Raw genomic sequence first — 26,545 nt, 5'->3', positions numbered from 1 at the left:
GAATGTGTACGGTCCTTGCATTGAGTATCTGACATACACAAAACTAAGAGTTGACAACTGAAGTTGAAATAATACTCTCACACATTCATCAGATGGAGATTTTCTTTTTAAAATACAGGATGTGTTGGCAAACATTTTATCGACACTCGCGTTCTCAGAGCCATCGATTTCAGTCTTGCGGGTTTATTAGGATGTAATTAAAGTTGTACACATAAGAGCTGAGCTGCCAGTTTGTTATCATGGAGTTATTTTTCATAGATATGCATTTCCCACATAGAATAAGCGTCTGTCTGACGGAGGCAGTTCCACACTGTGGGTCACAGAAGGTATGAGAAATGATGTCTAAGAGCAGCCCAGAGAGCTCAGAAGACAAAGAACTTGCTTGTCAACCAAGAGGATGGAGTTGGGAGCCTTAGGACTCAATAAAGCCAGGTCCAGCAGCATGCATCTATAACCCTACCTTCCCAGAAGCTCACTGGTCACCCGGCTTGGTGTACCGGTGGTAAACCACTCTGCCTCAGACAAACTAGAAAACACAGACCAACACCAGAGTCCCTCCCTTCCACGTGTATGCCATGGCACACAAGCAACAACCCATGTGAGTATTCACACACATGAACATGCATGTACATACCCATACATACTACATCCATACACATACATTTTGTAAAAAATGATGTTCCCAAGGTTATTGAGTGCTGGGAACAGGTTCATAATACACTGTGAGATACTGTTTTTATTTTTGCAGACATACACAGAGGTGGAGGGATGAAGAAGGGATAAGGGGCCAATAGATCTTAACTTCCTCACTCAGAACACACACACCAGTTCTCCTCCTTGCTGACTTATGTTCCCCAAGCTGCTTCAAGACACCTGCAGTTCACCAGACACGGGGCTCAGGGCCTTTGCATGTAATGCTTTCTCCCTGAACAGCAGCAGGGCCCAGGTCAGACACCCTGCTAAACGTCATCTTGCCAGTAAGTGTTTTCCTGAGAAAGGACTGAATGAAATGTACAAACCAGCCATGCTGCCAGCATCCCCTCTCCTTGTTCTTATGTCTCCTGATAGCATTTGTTTATCGCCTGGAACATGCCATGTTTTTTCTTTGCTTGTTTGTTTGTTTTGTTTTGTTTTTTTTTCTAATGTAAAAATGTTTTTCTTTTTCTCCACCTAGAGAGACAGCTCCCTGGGGCTGAAGATCTGTGTCTGTTTAGTTCTCTCGTGTCTCCTGAGCACAGAGGGTTCTGGGCTGTGGATTTCCAAAGAATGAACAAGCCATGGCACAGATGCCATCAGTGAAGTGAGGTGACCTGGGCGGGTCAGGAGGGGAGCATTCACAGCGACAATGATGACTCCGTGTCAGATAATAAGCCAGGAAGAGTTAGTTACACAGTGGACGATCTTGCTACATTCATAGAAGGAAAAAACAATAGCAATAGAAATGAAAAAAAAAAAAAAGGTTTCTAACAGTTTTACTGAGAAAGCCATGACAAGCGTTATACATTTTTCCTAAGCACATAAAATGAAAATAGAAAAGCATAAAGGGTCCATAAACCATGAAGATGGGGAGCTCATCAATGCTGAGATATACCCTACAGACAGTAAATACAATTTTTATTCAAACGCCCATAGGATATTTAGGGACACTGAATGCAGACTGAGTTTAGTTGAAAGAAAGGAAGTGGTGGAAAGGAAAAAGCAAGGGGCTGGAGAGATGGTTCAGTAGTAGCGCTGGGAGTCAAACCCAGGTCCTCTGTGAGAGCACCAAGTGCTCTTAATGGCTGAGCCATCCTCCCTGCCCCAGGAGCAAATATTTAAACATAAAGCTATTTCTCAAGGTTAAAGCATATGCCTACACATAAGCGTATAAGAAAGGAAATGAAAAACGTAATGGCAGAGCCGGAAACAGCAACGAAAGTCAGGATGTGAAATGTCATAACTTAAAGGAATTGTCTATCCACCCAATAGGGTTTGTTATTCCTAAAGACATGGGTAAGGTAAGAAGAGAAAACCAAATAGCAAAACACTCAACCGGAGCTCAAAGACAAATGCAAAACAAACAGAGAGAAGAAAGCAGACGTAGAACGGAGACACAGTCCCAGAGCAGATTCTTTGGAGAAAAACAAACCAAACAAGTAATACAGATGAATCTCCAGCAAAACCGAGAGGAAGCGGGGAGAAAGCATAAATAGACACAATTAGGAGCACAGGGGAGCGTTTGACAGCAGGTACAGGGCTGGTAACTACGAGGCAGATGAGTGGCCGGGGGCAGGTGTCGCACATCTGGAGACTTCTCCAGCTGCCTCTGTGGGTTCTGCCACATGGTTTTAATCACAGTTGGGGCATCACTGGACAACCAGGGCACACTCTCTGGGCTTCCTCGAGGTGTGAACATCATAGAGTGTGATAACCGAAATCTAGGGCGCAGAGACGCCTGCATATTCGAGCTCGGGGGTCTAGCCTGCTGCTCCATGAGGCAAGACTGTACAGCATGTTCCTGTCACTGAACACCCCAGAGGCAACACTGTTTCACAACAGTATTGGGCAAGAGGATTTTTTCCAGATCCTTTATTGACTTAGAGAACCACTGTTAACATCATACACACTGTTGTAGCACAGCGGGATGGTTAGAGGAGCCCATCTCCTGCCAGAGGGAGAAACTGAGTCTGCAAGAAGGGATGTGATTTATTCAACATTCAAGCATGCTAAAACGCCGCTGAGCAAGCATGAGGCCCCTGAGTTTGGAACTATAGCATCCACATAGAGCATCCCGGGTGTGGCATCACACACAGGCCTATAATCTCAGTGGCAGACAGCAGGGACTGCGCTGGCAAATCTAGGTGAATCTCCAAGTTCAGTGTGCCTCAAAAATGTATTAATTATTATTCATTATACTTTTTTAGATGTGGAGGGGGATCTCATATAGTCCAGGCTGGCCTTCAACGCCTTTTATAGCTAAAGGATGCCCTTGAACTTCTGATCCGCCCTGCCTCTACCTCCCCAGTGCTGGGATTACAGGAAGACACCAACACTTTGCGTATGTGTGGCATTGGGAGGGAGCTAACCCATCTTATTATCATATTCAGGCCTTTTCGTTGTCTTTCTGTGTGCTTGGGTTAGATGTGTCGCTCTTGCTAAGATTCTCACAGGAACACTGTTTCAGCCAACAGCTGTTTTAAGCAAACACTTGGCTTTCTGGTGCTGCCATTTAAAACAGGCAGGCCCCAAAAAGGCTGAAGGTTGTGTCGCATACTAGGCTGAACGTGCACACAGCAAAACTGGGGGGGGGGGGGTGCGGCAGAGGAGGGGTACGACAGCTTCGTTTCTGAGAATGGACTTAAGCTCCCCAAGCAGCTCAATTAACCTGGGAAAGAATGGGGTTGGAGGATTACAAGGAGGGCAGTGTCCTGGTGTGGTCCCACCTTCCTAGAGGACTGTGCCATCACAGCAGCTAGGAGAAGTGGGGAGGGGGATACCTGAGCAGAGCCACCGTCTCTCCATGAAGGAGTCTCAGAAGCGAGAAGTCCCAGAAGCGCTGGGGCAAGGGGTAGGGAATGGGGCCTGGTGTGGCCTGGGACTGGAATGTGTTGGGCTCTGTGGGGAAGACACACACAGCAGGCACAGACATAAGCACTTAAGAAGCCGCAAAGCAAGGTAGGGCCAGACCTGCTCTGGGGTATGGGAGTACTGTTTAGAATAGCTCCTCTGCAAGAGAGAAGCCTGGGAGGCAGCCCCAGCAAAACCCTACTCTGTAACCACCATGAGCTCACAAACAGTCTGAGAAAGCCAAGGACGTGTTCACAAAAGAAGCCGCCATGTTTTTCCTGTAGCTATGGTTCTTGCACCTATGTGTTCAGTTTGGTGCCTGGCGCCCAGTCAGAGCCAGTCGGTGGTAACTATCTCTACTACAACTATCGTTCTGCCCTCTTCTGCCTCACTTCTACCCACCACAGATCATGGATTTTCTCTTTAGCCACTGTCAACTTGGCCTGTGGAGGACGGAACACCCAGTCTGTGGGTCCATGAGGGCGGGAACACGCCAAGGGGAAAGTACCCGAAACCGCGAAGGGGGAGAAAGGATGTCACACTAGTGTTTCCTGCTCAAGCAGCTCCTTCCTCCTGTAATGTCACTAAACTTAGTCATCGTGCGCAGGTGGCTCCCTGATCCGCAGAGGAAAATGTGAACTTTTGGAAAAGTGAGTTGTGACCTTCTTCTGATCCAGGCTGGCAGATGACAGAACCCCAAGCCTGGGCTTCCATCAAGCTATGATTTTCTGTATGCATATATTTAATGTGGCTGAGCTAATTCAGCAAACTTTTCCCCCCAAACACCAGTTTTCTTGCTATCAATCTGCCAAACCTTTTCATGGAGTCAGTCATGGTCTTCGGTAGTGAGCTGAGGACAGCCTTGATCTGTGCTCATTATTTTTGCAAGACTGGTGCTTTAATCACTTCTGAACTGTGTCTTTTAAATACCCGCCCCCAGTCATGGTGACTATCCACATCACCGTTCTCTTCATGTGGTCCTCAACTGCTGTTGTGAGTAATTTCTTGTTCAAGGTTCATCTCTGCTCCCCACCATGGGTTCACAAACACACATATGTCTTCTATCCTGATGCACCCTGAGGGACTAGAACATCCTATCCATTTGAAGAAGAGCCTGTGATAAATCAATGTGGAGCAGGGAATAGGAAGCTTAAGGTGGGCAGTGGAGGATGTACAGCCTGGAAGATGCATTCTCTTTCGTGGGAAATCAGTTCGATTTTTCTTTTCTTCCACCCGGAACTGAAAGAGTCCCGAGTGAGACAATTTAAAAAGGAGACAGACAATTCATCTTAAAGAACTAAGAGCGGGTCCAATCACCACTTCCCCCAAAGCGATGGCTGGGAAGCCAGGTTAGACCATTGTTCCTGACTCTCTTTCTCAGGTGACTAGGAAGTGGTTGCCCACAGGACTGACCTACTTTCCTGTTGGAGACACCGGATGAGGGCGCTTTGTTCTGGCAATGGGAGGGACCAAAGCAGCAGAAGCAAGACAGGTGGGTGATGGCAAGCAGGAGGCACTGTCAGTGGGAACACACTGCCTTAAGGAGTTAAGATTGTCCAATGGATTGCCCAGTTCTGTCAGGTAAGCTTGAGAGAGGGCTTTAGTGCCCACGAGGCTGGGTGCAGTAGGGCAGAGGTGATCACTAGGGACAGGTAAGGACTGTGGACTGTGGCCAAGGGTGAACCACGTCCTGGTATTCGGCTTTTCATAGCTATAGTCTTGTCGTGTTAGATTGTGTGTGTGTGTGCACGCGCGTGTGTGCGTGTGTGCGTGTGTATGTGTGTGTGCGCACGTGTGTGCGTGCATGCATGTGTGCACGTGTGTGTATGTGTGTGCGTGTGTGTGTGCATGTGTGTGTGCGTGCATGCGTGTGCGTGTGTATGTGTGTATGTGTGTGTGCATGTGTGTATGCATGTGTGTGTGCATGCGTGTGTGTGCGCGTATGTGTGTGTGGTATGTGTGTGCATGTGTGTGGTGTGTGTGTATGTGTGTGTGCATGTGTATGTGTGTGTGCATGCGTGTGTGTGCGCGTGCATGTGTGCGTGCGTGCATGTGCGTGTGTATATGTGTGTATGTGTGCGTGTGTATGTGTGTGCATGTGTGTGTGTGTGTGCGCAAGCGTGTATGTGTGTGCATGTGTGTATGTGTGTGTGTGGTGTGTGTGTGCGTGTATGTGTGTGTGCATGTGTGTATGTGTGTGTGGTGTGTGTGTGTGCATGTGTGCGTGTATGTGTGTGTGCATGTGTGCGTGTGTGTGTGTGTATGTGTGTGTGTGTGTGTGTGTGTGTGTTCCTTGAGGAGAAAGGTTGATGTTAAGTGCCTTTTTCAATCACTCTCCACTTTACTTTCGGAAGGTTCTTTTCACTGAATCCGAGCTCACCAATGGATTAGTCTGATTACCCAGTGAGTTTTAGGGGTTTTCTTGTCTCTGGATGCCCCCAGTTTCTGCCCCCTTTGCCACACCAGTGCTGGGGTTACAGATACAGGCCGCTGCTGTTGTACCTGCTTTTACATGGGTGCTGGGGATCTGAGCTCAAGTCCTCATGTTCATATACAATCAAGCACTTTACTGACTCAGCAAGCTGTCTCCTCATTTCTTTTAGTACTAGCAATTAATTATTTTTTTAAAGCCCTGGGGATTAAATTTAGGGCCTTATTCACGCACACTGGGTAGATGCATCGCAACCCAGCCATGTCCCAGACCCCCTTTACTTTATTTTGAAGTAGGTGATCAAAGTTCCCCAGGCAGGCCTTCCCCCATGCAATCTTCCCAGCCACAGCCTACCAATTAGCTAGGATGGAAGGCCCATGTCACCAGGCCCTGCCAACTCCCGTTCTGTAAATTGAAATGCCAAACAAGGCGCATGCATGAGATAGAGCCAAGCTAGCAGTCATCGTGGTGGGTTTTCGTTTGCATATTGCAGTTTTAAGAGAAAAGGGAAAACATATTCGATCCCAGGTCTGATGGACTGACTCGCATTGTGGTTTCCAATGCAGAATTCTTCTTACCAGCCATCCACGCCAGCCTTCTGCAGTTCCGAAATCCCAAATGACAGAGATCCCATGAAGTCATTCCTGCTGGTCAGGTCCCAATCCCAGATCTCTACGGACAGTCTTCTGTCTTTGTCTGATTCCTTCAGCTGACTGGAGGGAGACAGAGAGAGAGAGAGAGAGAGAGAGAGAGAGAGAGAGAGAGAGAGAGAGAGAGAGAGTCAGCCAAGGCCATCTTGATTTCTCACGTAGATGAAATCTACAAGAGGATGAGGGCCTGAGATAGAAACCCTTAACTGTCACAAACTGCTGCAGGAGATGCACTCGGTTTCCACTCCCCTGGGAGTAGGGGTTCATTCTGTTTGACAGCCTGTTGATCAAACAGGTGGGAGGCCTTAGCTAGCTCCAACAAAAGTAGGTCTATCTGAGGCTATTGTCTCTGTCTTTGTTCCCACGGACAGTCACGGAGAAAAAAATCTGATACCCAAGACATCATCAAGCACACATGTGTGTGCATTTGCATACTTGTGGGTTGGATGAAGTAGAGAAATGCATGGAGAAACCTCTTGCTGGAGTCTCAGGGGAAACTGTTCTACAACATGGCCCTGAAAGGCTCAGATTGTCCTTGCTTTATCCTGAGAAAGAAGCAAGGATATAAGGTTGCACCCAAGAAGCTTGATGCCAGCCTGTGGCTGCAGCATGACCTAGGATGTCAAACTACACAAGACTGCATCCTCCTCGGCCTTCTACTCACCCAGGGGCTTCTTTAGCAAGGCCCATGCATAAAATAGAAATGAATTAACCAGTAATTGTTAGTCAGATCACTTAATTAGCGATTGACTGTACATCATACCTGCTCAGTTAATACCAGCTGTTACTATGAATGACCATTGGCCCAGACATGTTGAGAGGGGACCCACATACTCTTCCTGGCCAGAGAAGACCCTAAAGCAAAGCTGATATGGTCCTCCCAGTAGGCAGCAAACCCAGTACCATGTAAACTCAGCCCTAGAGATTTTGTCAGTATGACCTATAACTATGCCCTATTCATTCCCCTTCACCAGGCAGCACGAATACTCAATCCCATCCAGTCTGGCTCCACACACCACAAGCAGTCTCAACCCTATTATAAAACGATCCGATTTCCCCTTAGCTCACAATACTGAATTCCAGACGGAAGAGAAGGGGGAAAGGAAGTGAAGGGAAAAGAAAGAAAACAGAGGCTAAAGGGGAGATAAAGGGGAGATGCCCCAGTCCCTGAAGACCACTATCCTCTGTCACCCACGCTGAGCCAGCTTGGTCCGTACTTACAATCTGAAGGTCTCGTTCCACTCTGGATTGAGAGAGCACTTGATGGTCCTGGTCTTCTGCTTACTCTCACTTTTGGGATCAGGAATCAGTTTCAGTTTAACGTAGGGATCTGACAAGCCATTGGGGTCCATAGGTACAAGATTTTTAGCATCTCTTACTGAAAAACAAAATGCAGTTCCAATATTACTAACGTTCAAAATGTTTACGTATCTGTTAATGATGCCTATGATACCCATGGTTGGGTCCTGGGCATCCCTGCTTGGTGAGAATTTCATTAATATCAACAGCTTGAGAGGCATGCAAATGAGACAGCCTGACAGGATGTAAATTCCGTTCCATATTGTATAAAAAATTATTCTTAAAACCTTTATTAGCATATATTAATTATGCAAAATAATGTTTCCTTATAATATTTTCAAGCGTGTATATAACACATGTGCTGGCTAGTTTTATGTCAACTTGACACAAGCTAAAGTCATTTTGGAAGAAGGAACCTCAAGAGAAAATGTCCTCACCAGATTAGCCTGCGAGTAAGACTGTGGGGCATTTTCTTGATTGATGATTGACGGGGGAGGGCCCAGCTCATTTGGGAGCAGGGCTCCCCCTGAGCTGATGGTCTCGGTTATATAAGAAATCAGGCTCAGCAAGTCCTGATGAGCAAGCCAGTGGGTAACACTCTCCATGGTCTCTGCATCAGTCCCTGCTTCCAGGTTCCTGCCCTCCCATCCTGACTTCATTAGATGGCAGAATGTGATGTGGAACTGTAAGGTAAAATAAACCCTTTCCTCCCCAAGTTGTTTATGATCATAGTGCTTTCTTAGAGTAACAGAACCCTACGACAACATACTGTATGTTCAGCCTTCCTAAAAATTGACTTCTGACTTCCATTTTGCTTTCACCCCTCCTTACTCCTAAGACACACTCTAATTTTTCTAAAATCTCCTTCCCCAAGACCCACAAGAATCTGTCTCTTTCAGTTTTAGCATGATAGTTTGAAGGTGTCATTGTAAAAAGTATCCATGTTGGTTTTTAAAACTCAGTAATATTCCATTCCATAGCAATGCTGTATTTGTTTATCCATTCATCATTTGTCGACATCCAGGTTGCAACTCCTTTCTGGGTATGAGGAAAGGAGCTGCTAAGAGCATGCATATGCCCAGACACAATGGTCACATGCTGTGAGATGGTCAGTCTCCATTGAGATCTCATCAACTGGAAAGAACTCGGAACATTAGGAAAGTACATTTCTTGATGTGTCTATAAGGGCATTTATGAAAATGATTAGACCACCAGGGCTCTGGCTAAATGAATGGTCTAATCCATTGATGGATGCCAAATAAGAATTAGCTATTGGGAGGTGGTGCAATTGCAGACAACAGAGTCTGGCTGGAGAAATAAGTCACCAAGGGCGTGTCCTTGAGAAGCAGATCTTGTCCTGGCCATCTCCTGTAACCGCTCTGCTCTGTCTCTTGTCTGTCAAGATGTGAGTTCCTTCACCACACTCTCCCGCCATGACGGACTGAAATCATGAGTAGAACAAACCCTTCTTCCCTCAGGCTGTTCTCTCATGTATTGGACACAGCAATGAGACAGGACTAAGCTAGTCCTGAGCAGTCAACCCACACAAACAAGCAGAGGGCTCACTGTTGCTACATGTGAGGGAAGGGGACCAAAGAGGTGGCGCTTCATGGGCACAGGCTTTTCTTTAGAGGTGATGGACTCACTAAAACTAGAAAGATGGCCACAATGTTGTAAATGTAAAGTATAGGAAACTGTGTATTTTAAAAGAGCGAATGGCTAATTTATATGCTGCAAATGTTACCTTCATCCAAAAAAAAAAGGAAAAAGAGTTGCCATCTAAAGGAGGGTACATCTGCTATCCACATGTCATTACGCAGCAGCACCCAGAGAGTCCACAGAGAGAAGGCTGGAAGAATATCAACAGCATTACACCTAGACTCCACCTAAAATTAAGGCTCCTTTATGAAGGTTATAGAACTGGCTTAAGGAAGGAAAGGGAGCGAAGGATCTGAGCTGAAGATACAGTGGGCCAGAGAGGAGACGAGGGAGAAGGAAGCATCTGCTTGGAGAACAGGAAAAGCTGATCAAACAGCAGCTCAAAGGGTAGAAACATACACAGCTGAGAAAAGGGGACCAGAAAAAGAGGCTTGCATGGAACTTAAGCTTATAGTGTTAAATAATGTAAGGGGGTGTTGGCCATCTTGGGAGAGAAAATCCAAGATAATATATTCAGTCCAAAAACAAATGAAACTCAGACAAACGAATATCTGAGTCTACTGGAAATGTAAAGATGATCCAACCTTTTCACAAATCTGTTATTAATATATTCTTCAACTTAAAACTGAAAGAAAAAAACCACAAGGTCATTGTAATTATCTGAAACTAGCATGAAAATCTCTAAACAGAGTCATGGCTAGCTGAAATAAAAGCATCACAGCTTATGACAAACACAATCCCACCAAAGTCAGCAATAAGGCAATGATGCCCATTTCCACAGCTATTTCTGCACACTCTCTCTAAATGTTACATGTATGCAACAGTACAACAAAAAACAGGAATTCACAGAGCAGGCCTGAGGCAGTGAACTCCACAGAAGTAGGACTGAGCCAGCCATCTCTGTGGGTCTAGGCATTGATCTTGGACCTCCAAGGGAGTAGGCAGAAACCAGAAAGCTCTGCTGGTCCTGGCATGAGTCTGGGACCTCCGAGGGAGAAGATCAGAGCCAGAGACCTTTTCAGGACCAACTTCAAGCCAGGAACCTCCAGAGGAGCAGATCCAGAGAAGGGGCATTTACAGAAACAGGTCTAAACCGGCAAACTAGACCAGAGAAGGCCTGAGATAGCAAACTCCAAGGGAGCAGGAGCAGAGCAAATCCCGGGAGTGCTGAGCAACCTCCAGGAACACGGAATGACCAACAGGATAACTAGAACTGTGGCACTGATTGTACCATGAGGAACAACCATTTGAGCCTTGAAGCCACAGACACCTAGAAGACTAATCACCAGAGTCACAGACAGCCCGACCACACCAATTAGAGGAAAAGATGAGTAGACAAGGTAAGAACACATGCAACACCACAAAGAGCAACACGACACCAGTAAAATCTAGACCCCCTACAATAGCAAGACTTGAACAACCAAATATAGATGAAGCAGAAGAAACTGACCAAAAAATAACTCTAGGAGACTGCTTGAGACTCTTAAAGAGGAAATGAGAAATTCCCTCAAAGAAACTGAGGGAAAGACAAAAAAAATTTGGAAGACATCAGCAAATCCCTTAAGGAAAACCAAGAAAAAGCAATCAAACATATGAAAGAAACTATTCAAGACTTGAAATCTGAAATAATAAAAACAATAAAGAAAATACAAGCTGAGGGAATTATAGAAACAGAAATCATAAGAAAATGATCAGGAACCACAAATGCAAACATAAACAGCAGAATACAAGAGATGGAAGAGAGAATCTCAAGTGCTGAAGATCCAATAGAAGAAATAGACTTATTGGTCAAAGAAAACATTAACAAACGTTTAACCCAAAATATTCAGAAAATATGGGACACCATAAAAAGACCAAACCTAAGAATAATAGGTATAGAAGATGGAGAAGCTCAACTCAAAAGCACAGAAAATATATTTAACAAAATCATAGAAGAAAACTTTCCCAACCTAAAGAAAGATATGCCTATGAAGATTCAAGAAGCATACAGAACACCAAATAGACTGGATCAAAAAAAAAGTCCCCTTGCCACATAATAATCAAAACATTAAATATACAGAATAAAGAAAGAATATTAAGAGCTGCAAAAGAAAAAGACCAAGTAACATATAAAGGCAGATCTATCAGAATTACACCTGACTTCTCATTGGACACAATGAAAACCAGAAGGTCTTGATCAAGTGTTATGCAGACAGACATTAAGAGACCATGGGTACCAGCCCAGACTACAATACCGAGCAGAACTTTCAATCACCACAGAAGGACAAAACAAGACATTCCATGACAACACCAGATTTAACCAATACCTAATCACAAACCCAGCCCTACACAAAGTACTAGAAGGAAAATTCCAACCCAAGGAAGTTGGCTACACCAACAAAAACACAGACAATTGATGATCTCACAGCTGCAAATCCCAAGGGAAGAAAAACACACAAATTAACATCACCACCAACAAAAACTAAATTAACAGGAGTTAGCAATCACTGGTCATTAATATCCCTTAATATAAATGGACTCAACTCACCTGTAAAAAGACACAGGCTAACAGACTGGATATGAAAACAGAATCCATCCTTCTTCTTCATACAAGAAACAAACCTCAACCTCAAAGACAGACATTGCCTCAGAGTAAAGGGTTGGGAAAAATTTTCCAATCAAATGGACCTAAGAAACAAGCAGGTGTAGCTATCCTAATATCTAACAAAATAGACTTCAAAGTAAAATCTAGCAAAAGAGACAAAGAAGGACACTTCATATTAGTCACAGGAAATATCCATCAAGAAGAAATCTCAATACTGAACATCTATGCCCTAAATACAAGGGCACCCTCATATGTAAAAGAAACACTTCTAAAACTTAAATCATACATTAAACCCCACACACTAATAGTAGGAGACTTGAACACTCCACTCTCGCCACTGGACAGGTCAATCAGACAAAAAAATTAACAGAGAAATAAGGGAACTAACAGATGTTATGACTCAAATGGACTTAACAGACATCTACAGAGTATTCCATCAAAACAGAAGAGAATAGACCTTCTTCTCAGCACCTCATGGAACCTTCTGAGAATTGACCAAATATTCGCTAACAAAACAAACTTCAACAGATACAAAAAAAAAATTGGTGTAACCCCATGTATCTTATCAGGTAATCATGGCTTAAAACTAGAAGTCAGTAGCAATACTAATTCCAGAAAACCCACAAACCCATGAAAATTAAACAATGATCACCTGAGTCATCAATGGATCAAGGAAGAAATAAAGGGAGAAATTAAAGACTTCCTAAAATTCAATGAAAATGACCACATAACATACCCAAATTTATGGGACACAGTGAAAGCAGTGTTAAGAGGAAAGTTCATAACACTAAATGCCTACATAAAGAAGCTGGAAAAATCTCACACTAGTGAATTAACAGAACATTTGAAAACTTTAGAAAAAAAAGAAGCAAACTCAGCCAAGAGAACTAGACAGCAGGAAACAATCAAATTGAGAGCTGAAATCAACAAAATAGAAACAAAGAAAACAATACAAAGAATCAATGAGACAAAGAGTTGGTTCTTCAAGAAAATCAACAAAATAGACAAAGATTTATCATCCAAGCTAACCAAAAAGCAGAAAGAGAATATCCAAATTAACCAAACTAGAAATGAAAAGGGGGACGTAACAACAGACACAGAGGATATCCAGAGAATCATCAGGTCATATTTTAAAAACCTGTACTCCATAAAATTGGAAAAATTAAAGGAAATGGACAACTTTCTGGATAAATATCACTTACCAAAATTAAATCAAGACCAGATACGCCAATAAACATACCTATAACTGCTGAAGAAATAGAAACAGTCATTAAAAGTCTCCTAAACAAAAGAAGCCTGGGACCAGATGGTTTCAGCTCAGAATTCTACAAGATTTTCAAAGAAAAACTAATACCAATACTCCTCAAATTGTTCCACACAATAGAAGCAGAAGGAATATTGCCAACATCTTTTTATGAGGCTACAATTACCCTGATACCCAAATCACATAAAGACATTATTAAGAAAGAGAATTACAGACCAATCTCACACACGAACATTGATGCAAAAATACTAAATAAAATACTGGCAAATCTAATCCAAGAACACATCAGAACCATCATCCACCATGATCAAGTTGGTTTCATTCCAGAGGTGCAGGGATGGTTCAAGATGCGAAAATCTGTCAAGGTAATCCACCATATAAACAAACTGAAAACTAAAAACCACATGATCATCTCATTATATGCTGAAAAAGCTTTCAACATAATACAGCATCCATTCATGATAAAGGTCTTGGAGAGAGCAGGATACAGGAACATACCTAAACAAAATAAAGGCAATATACAGCAAGCCAACAGCCAACATCAAACTCAAAGCAATCCCACCTAAATCAGGAACAAGACAAGGTTGTCCACTCTCTCCACATCTATTCAATACAGTTCTTGAGGTCCTAGCTAGAGCAATAAGACACCAAAAGGAGATCAAGGGGATACAAATCGGAAAAGAAGAAGTCAAACTCTCACTATTTGCTGATGATATGATAGTTCACTTAAACGATCCCAAAAATTCTATCAAGGAACTTCGACAACTCATAAACACTTTCAGTAATGTAGCAGGATACAATATTAACTCAAAAAAATCAATAGCCCTCCTACACACAGATGATAAATGGGCTGAGAAAGAAATGTGAAGGGTGATGTTATGTTCATAGCATCTTTATTCATAATAGTCAGAACCTGGAAACAACCTAGATGCCCCTCAACAGAAGACTGGATAAAGAAAATGTGGTACATTTATACAATGGAGTATTATTCAGCTGTTAACAACAGTGACATCATGAAACCTGAAGGCAAATGGATGGAACTAGAAATAATCGTCCTGAGTGAGGTAACCCAGACCCAGAAAGTCAAACATGGTATGTTCTCACCTATAAGTGGATACTAGCTGTAAAGTAAAAAAATAACTATGCTGCAATCCACAGAGAGGATCGATAACAAGGAGTGCCCAAGGGAGGAACACAGGGATCTCCTTGGGAAGGGAAAATAGAATAGATCTCCTGGGTAGACTGTGAGAGTGGACAGGGATAGGAACATGAAGGATTGGGCTGGGGGCGGGCAGATGGAGGGAAAGAGTACTGAAAGGGATGACTGGAAAGGTGGGGGCACTTTGGAGTCAGGTAGAAACCTCATGCAAAGAAATCTACAAGGATGGCCCCAGCTAAGACTTCCTAGCAACTGTGGATACATAGCCTGACCTGACCATCTCCTGTGACCAGATTAGCGACTATCCCAATTGTCGGCAGAGATCTTTCATCCAGCGGCTGATGGAAAGAGATGCAGACTCACAGCCAAACATTAGACTGAGCCCATGGAATTCTGCTGAAGAGAAGGAGGAAGGATTGTAGGAGCAAGGACATCACAAGAAACCCCACAGAAACAACTAACCTGGGCTCACAGGAGCTCCAAGAGTCTGAACTGACAACCAGGGAGCCTGCATGGGACCAACCTAAGACCTCTACATATATGTGACAGTTGAGTAGCTTCGTTTACTTGTGGGACTCCTCACAGCAGGAGCAGGGGCTGTCACCAACACTTTGGCCGACTTTTGGGAACCTATTCCTCCTACTGGAGTTCCTTGCCCTGCCTTAGTACAAGGGGCAGTGCTTTGTTGATACCCATGGAAGCCTGCCCCTTTCTGAAGAGAAGCAGAGGAGGGGTGAATGGGGTGGTGCTAGGGAATGGGAGGAATGGAGGGACGGGAAACTGTAGTTGGGATGTAAAATAAGTTAAATAATTCAATTTTAAAAAAGACATGAGTTGAATTCATCCTCCGTCTCAGCCACAAGTTATATCTCATTTTGTACCAAAAGCAATAAATGTTCTTCTCTGGCCCTGATTCCGTTAAGTTCCCTATTCCCTAAGTGTCCTGTTACCTTCCAAGGAGTCTGGGGAAAACATAAGATGCTGATTCTGTCCACAAAGAACATACGAAGTCAAATCTATTGAAAGTATAATTGATTTCTGATGAGACAGTAGGCAGGCCATGTAGTGTTGTGGTTACAGAGCAGGAATCTTACCCAGCTTTCTATGTAAACTTTCAACCTTGCTTTCTTGATCAATAGAATATCTTGATTTAACTATAAAAGTGGAAAAAGTATATTTGGTGCAGAACCTAGAAAATACCCAAGAAACGTTCCCTGTGTCACTGCTGTCTCAGGGTTGTTAGTCAATGGCTTCTGACCACACTTGTCTAGTCTCTATTTATTTTTGCAGTACTGAGGGTTGAATGCAAAGCCTCACAGATGCCGGACTTCTGTTGACTTTTTATTTTGAGTCAAGAGCTCACTATGTTTCCCAGGCTGGCCTTGAACTTGTGATCCGCCTGCTTCTGCCTCCTGGGTACCTGTGATACCCTGTGCTACCAGGTCTACTTCATTTCTTCAGGGGAACCGTGTAATGGACCTTCACATTTGAAACCTCAGCGAGAGGACTCTGCAAACCTTAGCACAGAGGAACCCTAATGCTCTCAAAAACACGATTCCTGCTACTCACCCCCGTGGACTGATGCCGGCTCGGTAGCGCTAGAGTGAGATGAGTTTCTCTGCTTTGCTAACAAGTCTCGGGGTGAGGTGGAGGCTGCTGGCCCACGGAGCACACATGGAGTAACACAGCTCCGAGGAGCGACGCCTTCCCCACAGAATACAATCCCCAACTGTTATTTTCTCTCGTTGCTCAAGTCTTCCAAGGAAAATAGCACGTGCCAGTTTCTAGTCTGGGAATGACACTTCGATCACACAGAGATTCGCATGAAAACATGAACTGAGTTGTTCTGAAGGGCCATAAGCCTGTCTGTTTGGATGATTGGCGAGACACATGCATGTAGAAATAGAGAGTCTCTTCTCCACTTCCCTAGGCTCCTTGTCATATGAACCGACACCGTATTAGACAAGCATTGGTAGGCAGTTCTCTGATGAAGGTTAGGATGCCCGCCAACCGCTGCCTGCTGGACTGCTAGGTGCCAAGTCCTGCAGTCTCCCTCCACCTTCTGCTCCCCTGCCTGGCAGCAAACATTCCTCGTCCAAGCTTTGCTCCACCTCCCCCACATCCTTCTTAGATTTTTCTCCCACTTCCGTCCTCTGGAACCTCTCCTGTCTATCAAAGGAGCTAACACTTCTGGGAATGGGTAGAGCGGGGTCGATTCAGAGCTGCTGACTTTCGCATCTCCAGGAGGGTGGCTACTTTAAATCCACTGCATCATGAGCAGTTGACAGGCGCTGCAGGCTCACATCCAGAGGCCTGTCCCTCAGAAGCTTTGCAAAGTCAAGTCATGTTTCCCAGCAGCGAGGAAGCCGCATCTGCGTGGAGGAAGCCAGGCTCTCTAGACCACACTTGGCTGGATCAACTTTGATTTTTCTTGATAAATGTTTCTTTACTATCTTTGCTGAAATCCAGCCAGTGCAGATGGTACGATACGCTTCACACAAAGCAGAAATCGCGCCCGCCTGTCCCCCTGGTGGAAGTTTGCTAACCGCATGGGAGGAGAGCATGCTGGGCCAGAAAACAGGGCTTGTTTTGAGCTAGGTGGGGATCAAATCAACTCTAGAAGGCAAAACCGCTCTAGTCTGGTGAACGTTCCAGACGTGGTGTGGGAAGAGGCAGCACTGACTTGATTGACTTTCCTAGGAACCTGTTCTTCAGGAAATTTCCGAAACTGTTTAACCCCTCCTCCCCTGGAGGGAGGGTGGGGAGTCTTGAAAAAGTCTAAGGAATGATGGTATTTTATGGTCCCAGTGCTGAATTATATAAATGGTGAGAGGCTTTTTTGTTTTGTTTAATTAAAACTCTTTGCAAGGGAAATGTCCTTGGTATCTGAGTCCTCACAAGTCTTCGCTGTGTGTGTTGAAACAGAGATTCAAAGCCACAACCGTGGACAATAAGGTTGGGAATGCTGGCAGTAAGGAAAGTCAACACTAACTGGCCCAGGGGAAGGGCTGCACAAACTAAGGCACATCTGTGCTGAGAATGACTTCAGACCTGCCGAAAACACTGGGCTAGCCCTGCACGCAGAGGTTTTGAAGAGATAAGAAATAAAAACGATTACAATATAAAGCCCCTGTTTAAGCAAAAGGTCTGTGTGATTCTGTAGTGAAACTGAGATCTACGCTATTAGGTAATAGCAGTGGGCCAGGGGTATGGTTCCCTTTTGGATAATTAGACTGCACACTTAAGAGAATGTCTTTGACCTTGGAAAATGCATATTGACGTATTCTGAGGGCAGTGGGGATCGTAATGCCTTGCTGAACTCTGAAATGGTTCAGATAAAAAAAAAGCACTTATCTAAAAATGTTTAATATAGACGATGGTAGACTACATTAAGCACAATATAAACTGCTAGCCAATCAGGTGAAGAAAATACAAGCGTTTTTAATGCTATCCTTGCCCCTTTTCTGTCATTTTAAGACTATATCAAAATCAAGTCTCCTTAAAAGGCCCTCCAAATCTTCCAAGGGAGGCACAAGAAAGCACATTTCCTGCAAGGCCTGCATGAACGCAAACAGAAACATCCAGGAGAAGATGTGCACATCCTCTTTAACCAATGGCTACCTCTGAAGGGATAAAGGTAGCTGTTTTGGAGGTGAGAAGCAGAAGAGCATTGGCCTCGTCAGCCCTAGTCTGAATTTCTTACAAAGAAAATACGTTCTTGTACTGATTATGTTATTAAGATGGGCATCGATAGTGTCCGAGAAGCCACTGTCCTGACCTCCAGAGTCTCCACTCCATTCCGTTCCCCCAAAGACACAGCAGGGCAGCTGGATAGTCCTTGTCATGTTTCAAACTGTGATTTGAATTACAGAACTGAGAAACAGGCTCCACACTAAACGCAGAGTCAAGGTGTCCTTATTGAGAGCAGTGGGACCCCCTCAGCAGACGCCCCTGGGTGAAACCAGGCCTAGACGAACAAACACTGACTAAACATATGAAAACATTTCTTACTACCCTGTCCTGGCCTCTGATTCCGGGGACATTCTGGTGAATGACATTTCTCCTGAACCTTTGGTTAACCCTGTGGAGCTGTGTGCTGTATTTCCCCATCTAGATAATCATATAACACATATATTTGCTCTTAAGAAATATACATTCGGACACTTCAGGATTAGTGAGAACTATGACCCCAACTTATTCTCAGGTGATTCGTAAAAATGTGCATGTAAAGAAGCATTGACAAGAGAGAGCTCAAAGTCACCCCCACGCTCTGTCATAACCCCCCAGGAGGCTTCTTTAGCCCCTTTGTCTACAGTCCATGTTCCTGTCACCTTGATTTCTGCTTCTTCATCACCACGGCATTTCTAACCCCTTCTTTCTCCGGTGTTGTGGCTCTGTGAACCTTGACCATCTCCGAGTCTCCGTCCCACCCCCTTCACCGGTCACTCTGTGTAGTGACCCTGATCACAAAGCACACAAACGAGCGAGCTGGGCAATAGCTCAGCGTGTTAAGCGTGCGCGCGCTGGCGCAAGTGAGGTCCCGAGTTTGAAGCCCGGGTCCGGGTCCGTGTGATTCTGTCACGGAGTGGTTCCGTGTCCCACGTGTGTGTGTGTCTGTGTGCTGGGTGCGTGAGCTCTCCCATGCTGTCTTGTGGGGGAAAAAAAGCACACGAACGTAGGGCTTTAGGGAGGCTACATGCAGACCGGAGTCATCTGGAACATGCCAAGGCCCCACAGGCTTCTGGCACAGCTGGCTTCCCAGGGCTGCTGGCAGAGGTACGGTTGTCACACGTCTAATTATCCGTGTTGAGTCAAATTTCCAGCTGGGACTGTCATAGTGTCTGCTGAGAAAAGAGCCTGTCAAGCCATTGCAAGTGAGAAAAGGTGGAAGATGGCGCAGAGAGCTGGAGAATGTCAGACCTGGGCTTAATCTCCCCTTCTGCCACAGTGTGCAAAAACTGGGTGTTTTAAATCAAAAGATTTCTTGGAACCTCAAGTTTGCCCATTACAAAACAAAACAAAAACAAACAAACAAAAAACAGTGCTGGCAGTACAGCATAGAGACAATGAGATCTTTGAGGTTCATTGACTAGCCGTCTTAGCCAAATTCATGAGCCCCAGGAGAGACCCATCTCAAACAGTAAGGTGGTTGAGTGGTCATGCTCTCGCATGATCAAGAAAGATACCCAGTGTCAACCTCCCGCCTCCACAGGCAGACACACACACACACATACACACACACACACACACACACACACACACTCACCCCACATACTCAAACTCACAGATACACATACACACATATTCATAAATACATATACCATATACACGTGCTCCCCAGTACACAGATTCATATACTGACAAATACATACACCACATACACGCACACAGGTACACATATACACATTCACAAATACATACACCACATACACACTCACAGGTACACACACATACATACACTCACAAATACACCATATACACACACTCACAGGTCCACACACATACACACACTCACAAATACATACATCACATACACACACTCACAGGCACACACACACATATACGTGCACATACACATACACTCATGCCGAGGAAAAATGAGCTAAAAGAAAAGAGAATTTATTTTGGCAGATGGTATCATTAGCTTCAGACCCTGGTTGATTAGCTCTCTTGCTTTTAGGTCCACAGCAAGAATGGTGTTGTGGGAAAAACTGCTTGCTCCATGGCATCCAGTAAGCAAAAGGAGTAAATGGAAGATGCCAAGGATAAGATTTACTCTTCACAGTCATGTCCCCAGGAACCTACTTCTTCCAGCTAGTGCCCATTTATTTTTTGTTTATTTTATTTTGTTTTGTTTTTCAAGACAGGATTTCTCTGTAGCTTTGGATCCAGTCCTGAAATTCACTCTGTAGAACAGGCTGGCCTGTAACTTACAGAGATCAACCTACCTCTGCTTCCCAAGTGCTGAGATTAAAGTTAAAGGCATACACCACCGCCCAACTTAGTCCCCATTTCTTAAGAGTCCATTTAGTTGTGAACTCACTGGGGAGATGAGCCATTGATGAAGGTAGCATAGCACCAACTGCCAAGGGATCCAACCTTTAATACATGAGTCCTTTGTGGAGAGAGATACTTCATACCTGCACTGTACCAGGGCCCTAGTTATGAGGATAATGGTGTTTAGGGAGGAGGTGAAGCTCATGGCAGAAGCTGAACAAATGCTGGCTTCCTTTCCCAGTAGAAAGAATTTAGACCAAATCATATGAAGAAAATGTACAATGACCATGATAAATTTCAGGACTGAAGCAGCATCCCTTCGATGTGATCGTCATACAAATGAGCCCCAGAGGAGGTAGCTTGAGGATGATGGACGATCTGAAGTCAGATGCAATAAATCCATCCCTTATTACCAGAAGCGTCTTTCCATCCCAATTTAGCGACTTGGACTTTTGCCTGGGATGGATGGCATCTCCTGTGAACTCCCAATAGCCTTCAAAAAAATTTTTTTATTGACAGAATAATTGCACATCTTTATGGGACACATTGTAATGCTTTAGTGTGTTTGTATATCGTGTATTGATCAACTCAGAGCACCTAGGCAGATTCTTCATCATCTCTGACATTTCTCAGTCCTATGTGGTAAGAACATTCAAAAGCCTGTCTTCTAGCTGTTTGGGATTCATTTGTTTTGTTTTTCCTCTGAGTCCTTTACATTGTAACCCTCATCCAAGCCCCCAGTTCCTTGGTAGCTCCCTTTCCTCTGACCCACTGGGGAATTAGTGTGGTTCTCTTTCTCTCCAAATCCTGCCCATAGGGTGATACTTTTCCATCGCTTCTGGGTGGGAACATAAATATCTGTATCTTCTTGTCTCTGGAACAACACCCTCCTTGAATAGATCAGCAGGACCCTTGTGATGTTTGCCTGAGGGAGTACTCTATGGGGAGATGGCACTCAGGGAGCTTGATGTCATCCTGCAGTTATGGTCTTGAGCCAGTCTGAGCCTTCACACACCCAGTCACCCAGTCACCCAGTCACACTAGTTGGCTTCCACTACTGCTCTCCCAGGAACCATGTCACAATTTCCATTGTTAGGACTCAACTGGTTTCCCACCTCCATCTTGTGTGTATGATGACGATTTGCGCTGGGCATCTAACAGAACCGTATGTGACAATGAACTCGATTGTATTTTCATCAGAGAATGTGGGAGAGACTTCCAGGTGTGTGGAATACAACAAGGTCTCTCTCTAGCAGGGAACTATATCACCAAGTCTGTGGATATTAGACAAGAAGAGAATTCCTTTATTGAAGGTCTCGGGGCTTGAGGCAAAGGAAGCTGAGAGTCCTTTTGATTATATTGTTAGCTTTCAGAGTTTTAAACCTTTTCTTTCTGTCAAAGACTGGCAAAGTCATTTTAAAACTGGAGCTTTGGTTGGGCTTGTTTTCTCCCTAGGCCCACTCTGAGATTTTCTTTCATCACTAAAACACTCTTTGCATGAAGTCCATCGCTTGCTTGTCTTGATCCACTTCAAATTTAGGCGATCTTCCATCAGCTCTGGCCTCTGCTCTGGGAACATTCCGTGCCCATTTCCCTAGGCATAAATGCTTTTTGCTCTCCATGTCTGACATTTTGTTTATGATTACAGTTATTTCTTCGTCTCTTGCTATCGAGGAGCACACCTCCAGCTCGCTTCCATGCCGTTTATCACCTTTTATCAGTAGGTGTCCTCAGCTTGCCATTCCTAAGCATTGCTATTTACTTTATTGCTGCAAATAGCTTTCTAAGGGCTGGAAATGTAGCCCAATGGGTAGAGTGCTTGCCTGGCATACTTGAAGCCTGGATTCAATCCCCACTGCTGCATAAACCGAGGGAGGTAAACACATGAGTGGTTCCAGCACTCAGCGGAAAGAGGTCTTTCAGAAGCTGAAGATCACCTTCAACTACACAACAAACTGGGAGAGGTGAAACACACACAGGCACTGTCTCTGCCCAACCACATCAGCTGAAGATTGACTTTTGGCATCATGCTATCCTTCGGGCTTAGATGATGCTGACCCTTTCTCATTTCAGACCATCACCACCACTTTCCTTCTGCGTCACTTCTTACTTTCCACTGAGAGCATTTTTTGGGTTTTTGTTTGTTTGTTTGTTTGTCTGTTTGTTTTATGTAGTGCAATGAATCTTAACACATGGGTAGACTGACATAAGCTACCACAACTTCAGGACCTAGAACAGCTCCATCATCCCGGAAATCCTTCAACCCTCCCCTCTGTAGTCACCATCTTCTCCACCCACAAGGCTTGGGCTGTCATTCATCTGTTTCTCATCATTACAGTGTTCTCTTTTCAATAACTAAATACATAAAGAGAATCACACAGTGTGAATCCTTTCAACAGTGGCTCCTCTTACTCAGCAGGATACCTTTGAGAGGCATCCAAATGGTTAAGCATATGAATAAATCCTTTTCATAGCTGAGTAGTGTTCTATTGTATGGATAGGCCATGGTGTGTTTTCCTGTTGACTGTTGAACGCAACTAGATTATTTCCAATGGAGAAACACTCAGGAGACAGATCAGTGAGTTATATATGTTTACGCACATGTATTTTAACCTCTTATGACAGTAATCGCTTTCCCAAGTAACTGTGCCTTCTGCATTCTTGTTCAATGATGAAAGACAGTTCTTCGTTCTGTGTCTTTGCCAACACACGACACTGATAGCACTTATTACTATCATTGATTATTAAGTTATTATAATTGGCGAGTAACGGCATCGCATCTCTGTTTCAATTTGTGTTTCCCGAGTTCCCAAAGATATTGGGTATTTTTTCACAAGTGGATTTACCACACAAATGCTGTCTTGAGTGAAGCAAGAGTTTATTTAACTTTGCAACCTGTAATAGCGATGCCTGATAGCATAGGCTTGTAACGAGCTGAGGCTGGAGGACCGGAGCTTCAAAGCTTCCCTGGGTAACTTAATGAGGTCCCACCTCAAAATAAGAACTAAAAAAGAGTGAACCATGCCTTGTGTTTAATTCCCAGGGACAGAAACCAAAAATCAAACAACAAAATTAAAACCAAACCACCCTCTTCCTCCTCTTCTTCCTTTTCTTGCTCATCCTCCCTCCTGCGCTCTCTCTCTCTCTCTCTCTCTCTCTCTCTCTCTTTCTCTCTCTCCTCCTGAGGACTGTACCCCAGCAGCTCACTCACACAAGCTCAGCATTGTGCGGTTGGGCATCCCATCCTTGATTCGCAGTATCTTCTCCCAGGTTACAATTTTGTTTTCATTCTGTAGCAGTGTCTTTCACAGAGCAAACACTTTCATGGTCTAATGAAGCTTAATTCATCTTACTGCTCTTGTCTGAGACATGCTTGTGGGGTCGTGTCTGAGACCTCCGTGTCTGACTCCACATCATAAATCCCCCCAGTGTGCTCTAAAATTTCATACTTTTTACCTTTTTCATTCAGCTCTGCCCCTCACTTTGAGTTAATTCTCCCATGTTCTGTTACGTGGAGGTTAAGATTAATTCATCCTGGATGTAGATATTCAAGCATCCCAGAATTATTTTTTGAAAGCCTGGCCTTTTCCTAACTTCACCGCCTTTGCACCTTTGCAAGCAATCACTGGGTCACCTTTGTGTGGCTGTCTCTGACTCCACTTCAGCAGATCACATTTCTTGTTGCCCGTAACTCTCCGATCACCAACACCACAGGACTTGATTATTGCGGCTTCATAAAGTAAGTCTCAAGGCTAAGGATTTCACTCTTATAACTTTAGTCCTTATCTTAAAAATGAAGCATACAAATTCTAAAACTGTCTTAGTCATAATTTAAAAATCCAGATGGCATACTGATTGAAATTTATAAATTGGTCTTGAAAAGCTGGCGTCTTGGCCGGGTGGTGGTGACACACGCCTTTAATCCCAGCACTCAGGAGGCAGAAGCAGACGGATCTCTGTGAGTTCGAGGCCAGCCTGGTCTATAAGAGCTAGTTCCAGGACAGGCTCCAAAGCCACAAAGAAACCCTGTCTCAGAAAATCAAACCAACAACGACAACAACAATAACAAAAACAAAACAAAACAAAACAAAAACTGGCATCTTGGGGTGGCTTAGTGGCTGCAGAGTACTTCTCTAGCTTGCTAAGATTCCAAGTTTGATCCCCAGAACTAACAAAAGAAGAAGGGGGAAATTGGCACCCTTACCCTGTGGAGCCTACCAACCCATAAACATGGTTCATCTCTGCGTTTATTTTTCCTAATGTTCTTTCCAATATTTTTTTTATAATTTTAAGCATATCGATTCAGACATCTGCTACTAGATTTACCCTTGAATATTTCATTTGATGTTGGAGCTATTTTCCATGTATTTTTTAAAAAATTTGATTTCTAATTGCTCATTGTCAGTATGTACAACACACTTTGCATGCGGTGGCATAGAGACTGCACTATGTTCAGAGCTGTTTCTGTAGATTCCCGTGAGGCTGCTCTTAGATGACCATGTTTCCATGTACAGAGGAAGTATCTGTGTTTCCAATTTGCTTGCCTTCTTTTCTTGTCCTACCACATGGGCTAGATCTCCAGTTATATTTGGAAGCAGGGTGAAGGCAGATACTCTGGAATACCCCGTAGCGCAGAGGAAAGCCTGAAGCCTGTCATCCCTAAGTATGTGGTACGTGTTTGGTGGAGCCCTTTATAACATAAAGATGTCCCGTCTATTTCTAACACGCTGAGAACACTCCTTGAGAATAGGTATTGAATGATGTCAAATGCTTTTTCTGGTAACAGATGCCATATTCATCAGATTTTCTTTCTTCAGATTATAGATATGGAGGATTACATTGGATGATGTCTTGGTTATTGACTTGGTGCTGCAGTGAGCTTCCTTGCTTAGAATATATTAGATTCTAAATAGATTACTGGGTTTGATTTATGAATATGTGGCTGAACTCTTGTATTTATTTTCCTAAGGGCTACATGCTTATAACTTGTAGTGTTGTTTCAACTGGTTTTAATATTGGGGTATTAAATATTGAAGTATGCTTGTTTCATTAAACAAGTGGAGAAAGTCTGCTTCTGCTTCTTATAGAGAAGAATTGTTGCCATTTCTTCTTTAAGTGGTAGAATTCACCAATAAAATTTCATTTTAAGACTCTGAAGAGACTGCCCCATCAATAAAGTGATGCCAGCCTGAGGCCCAAAGTCTAGATTCCCAGACCTCATGTCAGAAGCTAGGCACAGCATCTCAGATCAGCACTGGGGGAGGGGGTGAGACAAGTCATTTTCTGAGGCCAGACTAGCTGAATCCATGAGCTTCAGGTCTAGTAAGAGACCTTGCCCAAAATCATAAAAATGGAGCGAGGTCAAGGAAAGATGCCAACACCTACCTCTGGCTTCTACACACAAAGGCACATACACATGTGCACCTGCACACACATGTACACACGTACACTATCAAGTAATATAGCATACAGGCACACACACACAAATGTACATATAACACACACAGGTACTAACAAACACATATAACACACACACTAACTGTAATGGTTTCTCCAGTCCCTTTAAGAGACAAGCCCCACCCACTCCTCCCTTCCACCTCTTAGGCAAGTGCATCTTCCTTATTCCAGTCTGCTCTCTCTGTCCCATTGAGGTAGCTTCTGCCTCCTCTCCTCACCCACTCCTTTCTTTCTCCCCTTTCCATTTTTCTTCCATAACTCATTAAATAAACTATATCCACTTTCTCTGCATGGTGTCCATTCATTTCTCACCGGCCATGGCTCCTCTTGGGACTGGCTGCTGTGCCAATATGTGGAAGTTTCTCACCCGCTGCCTCCCACCCACCTGGGACCCACAGAGGCCTCAGGTGGTGGGATCCGACTGCTCCTCGTGGCCTGCCACTGGCCTTCAGGGAACTCTGCCATTTTATCTAAACCATTACACTCACAAGTACACATA

General features: G+C 44.1%; 1 protein-coding gene across 2 annotated transcripts in view; it reads right to left on the bottom strand.

Moving 5' to 3' along the window:
• Positions 1–26,545, bottom strand: part of Prkcb (protein kinase C beta) — a 342,543-nt gene that overhangs the window by 102,709 nt on the left and 213,289 nt on the right. For both annotated transcript variants that reach the window (XM_038342586.1, XM_038342577.2), the window contains exons 6-7: positions 7,849–8,005; positions 6,556–6,690 (exon numbers count right to left, since the gene is read on the bottom strand). In XM_038342586.1, the coding sequence (XP_038198514.1) occupies positions 6,556–6,690; positions 7,849–8,005 (292 nt within the window). The remainder of the gene's footprint in view (positions 1–6,555; positions 6,691–7,848; positions 8,006–26,545) is intronic.

Source organism: Arvicola amphibius, chromosome 1 (assembly GCF_903992535.2).
Source record: "Arvicola amphibius chromosome 1, mArvAmp1.2, whole genome shotgun sequence".
Taxonomy (NCBI): Eukaryota; Metazoa; Chordata; class Mammalia; order Rodentia; family Cricetidae; genus Arvicola; species Arvicola amphibius.
This window is presented reverse-complemented; position numbering and strand designations above follow the sequence as displayed.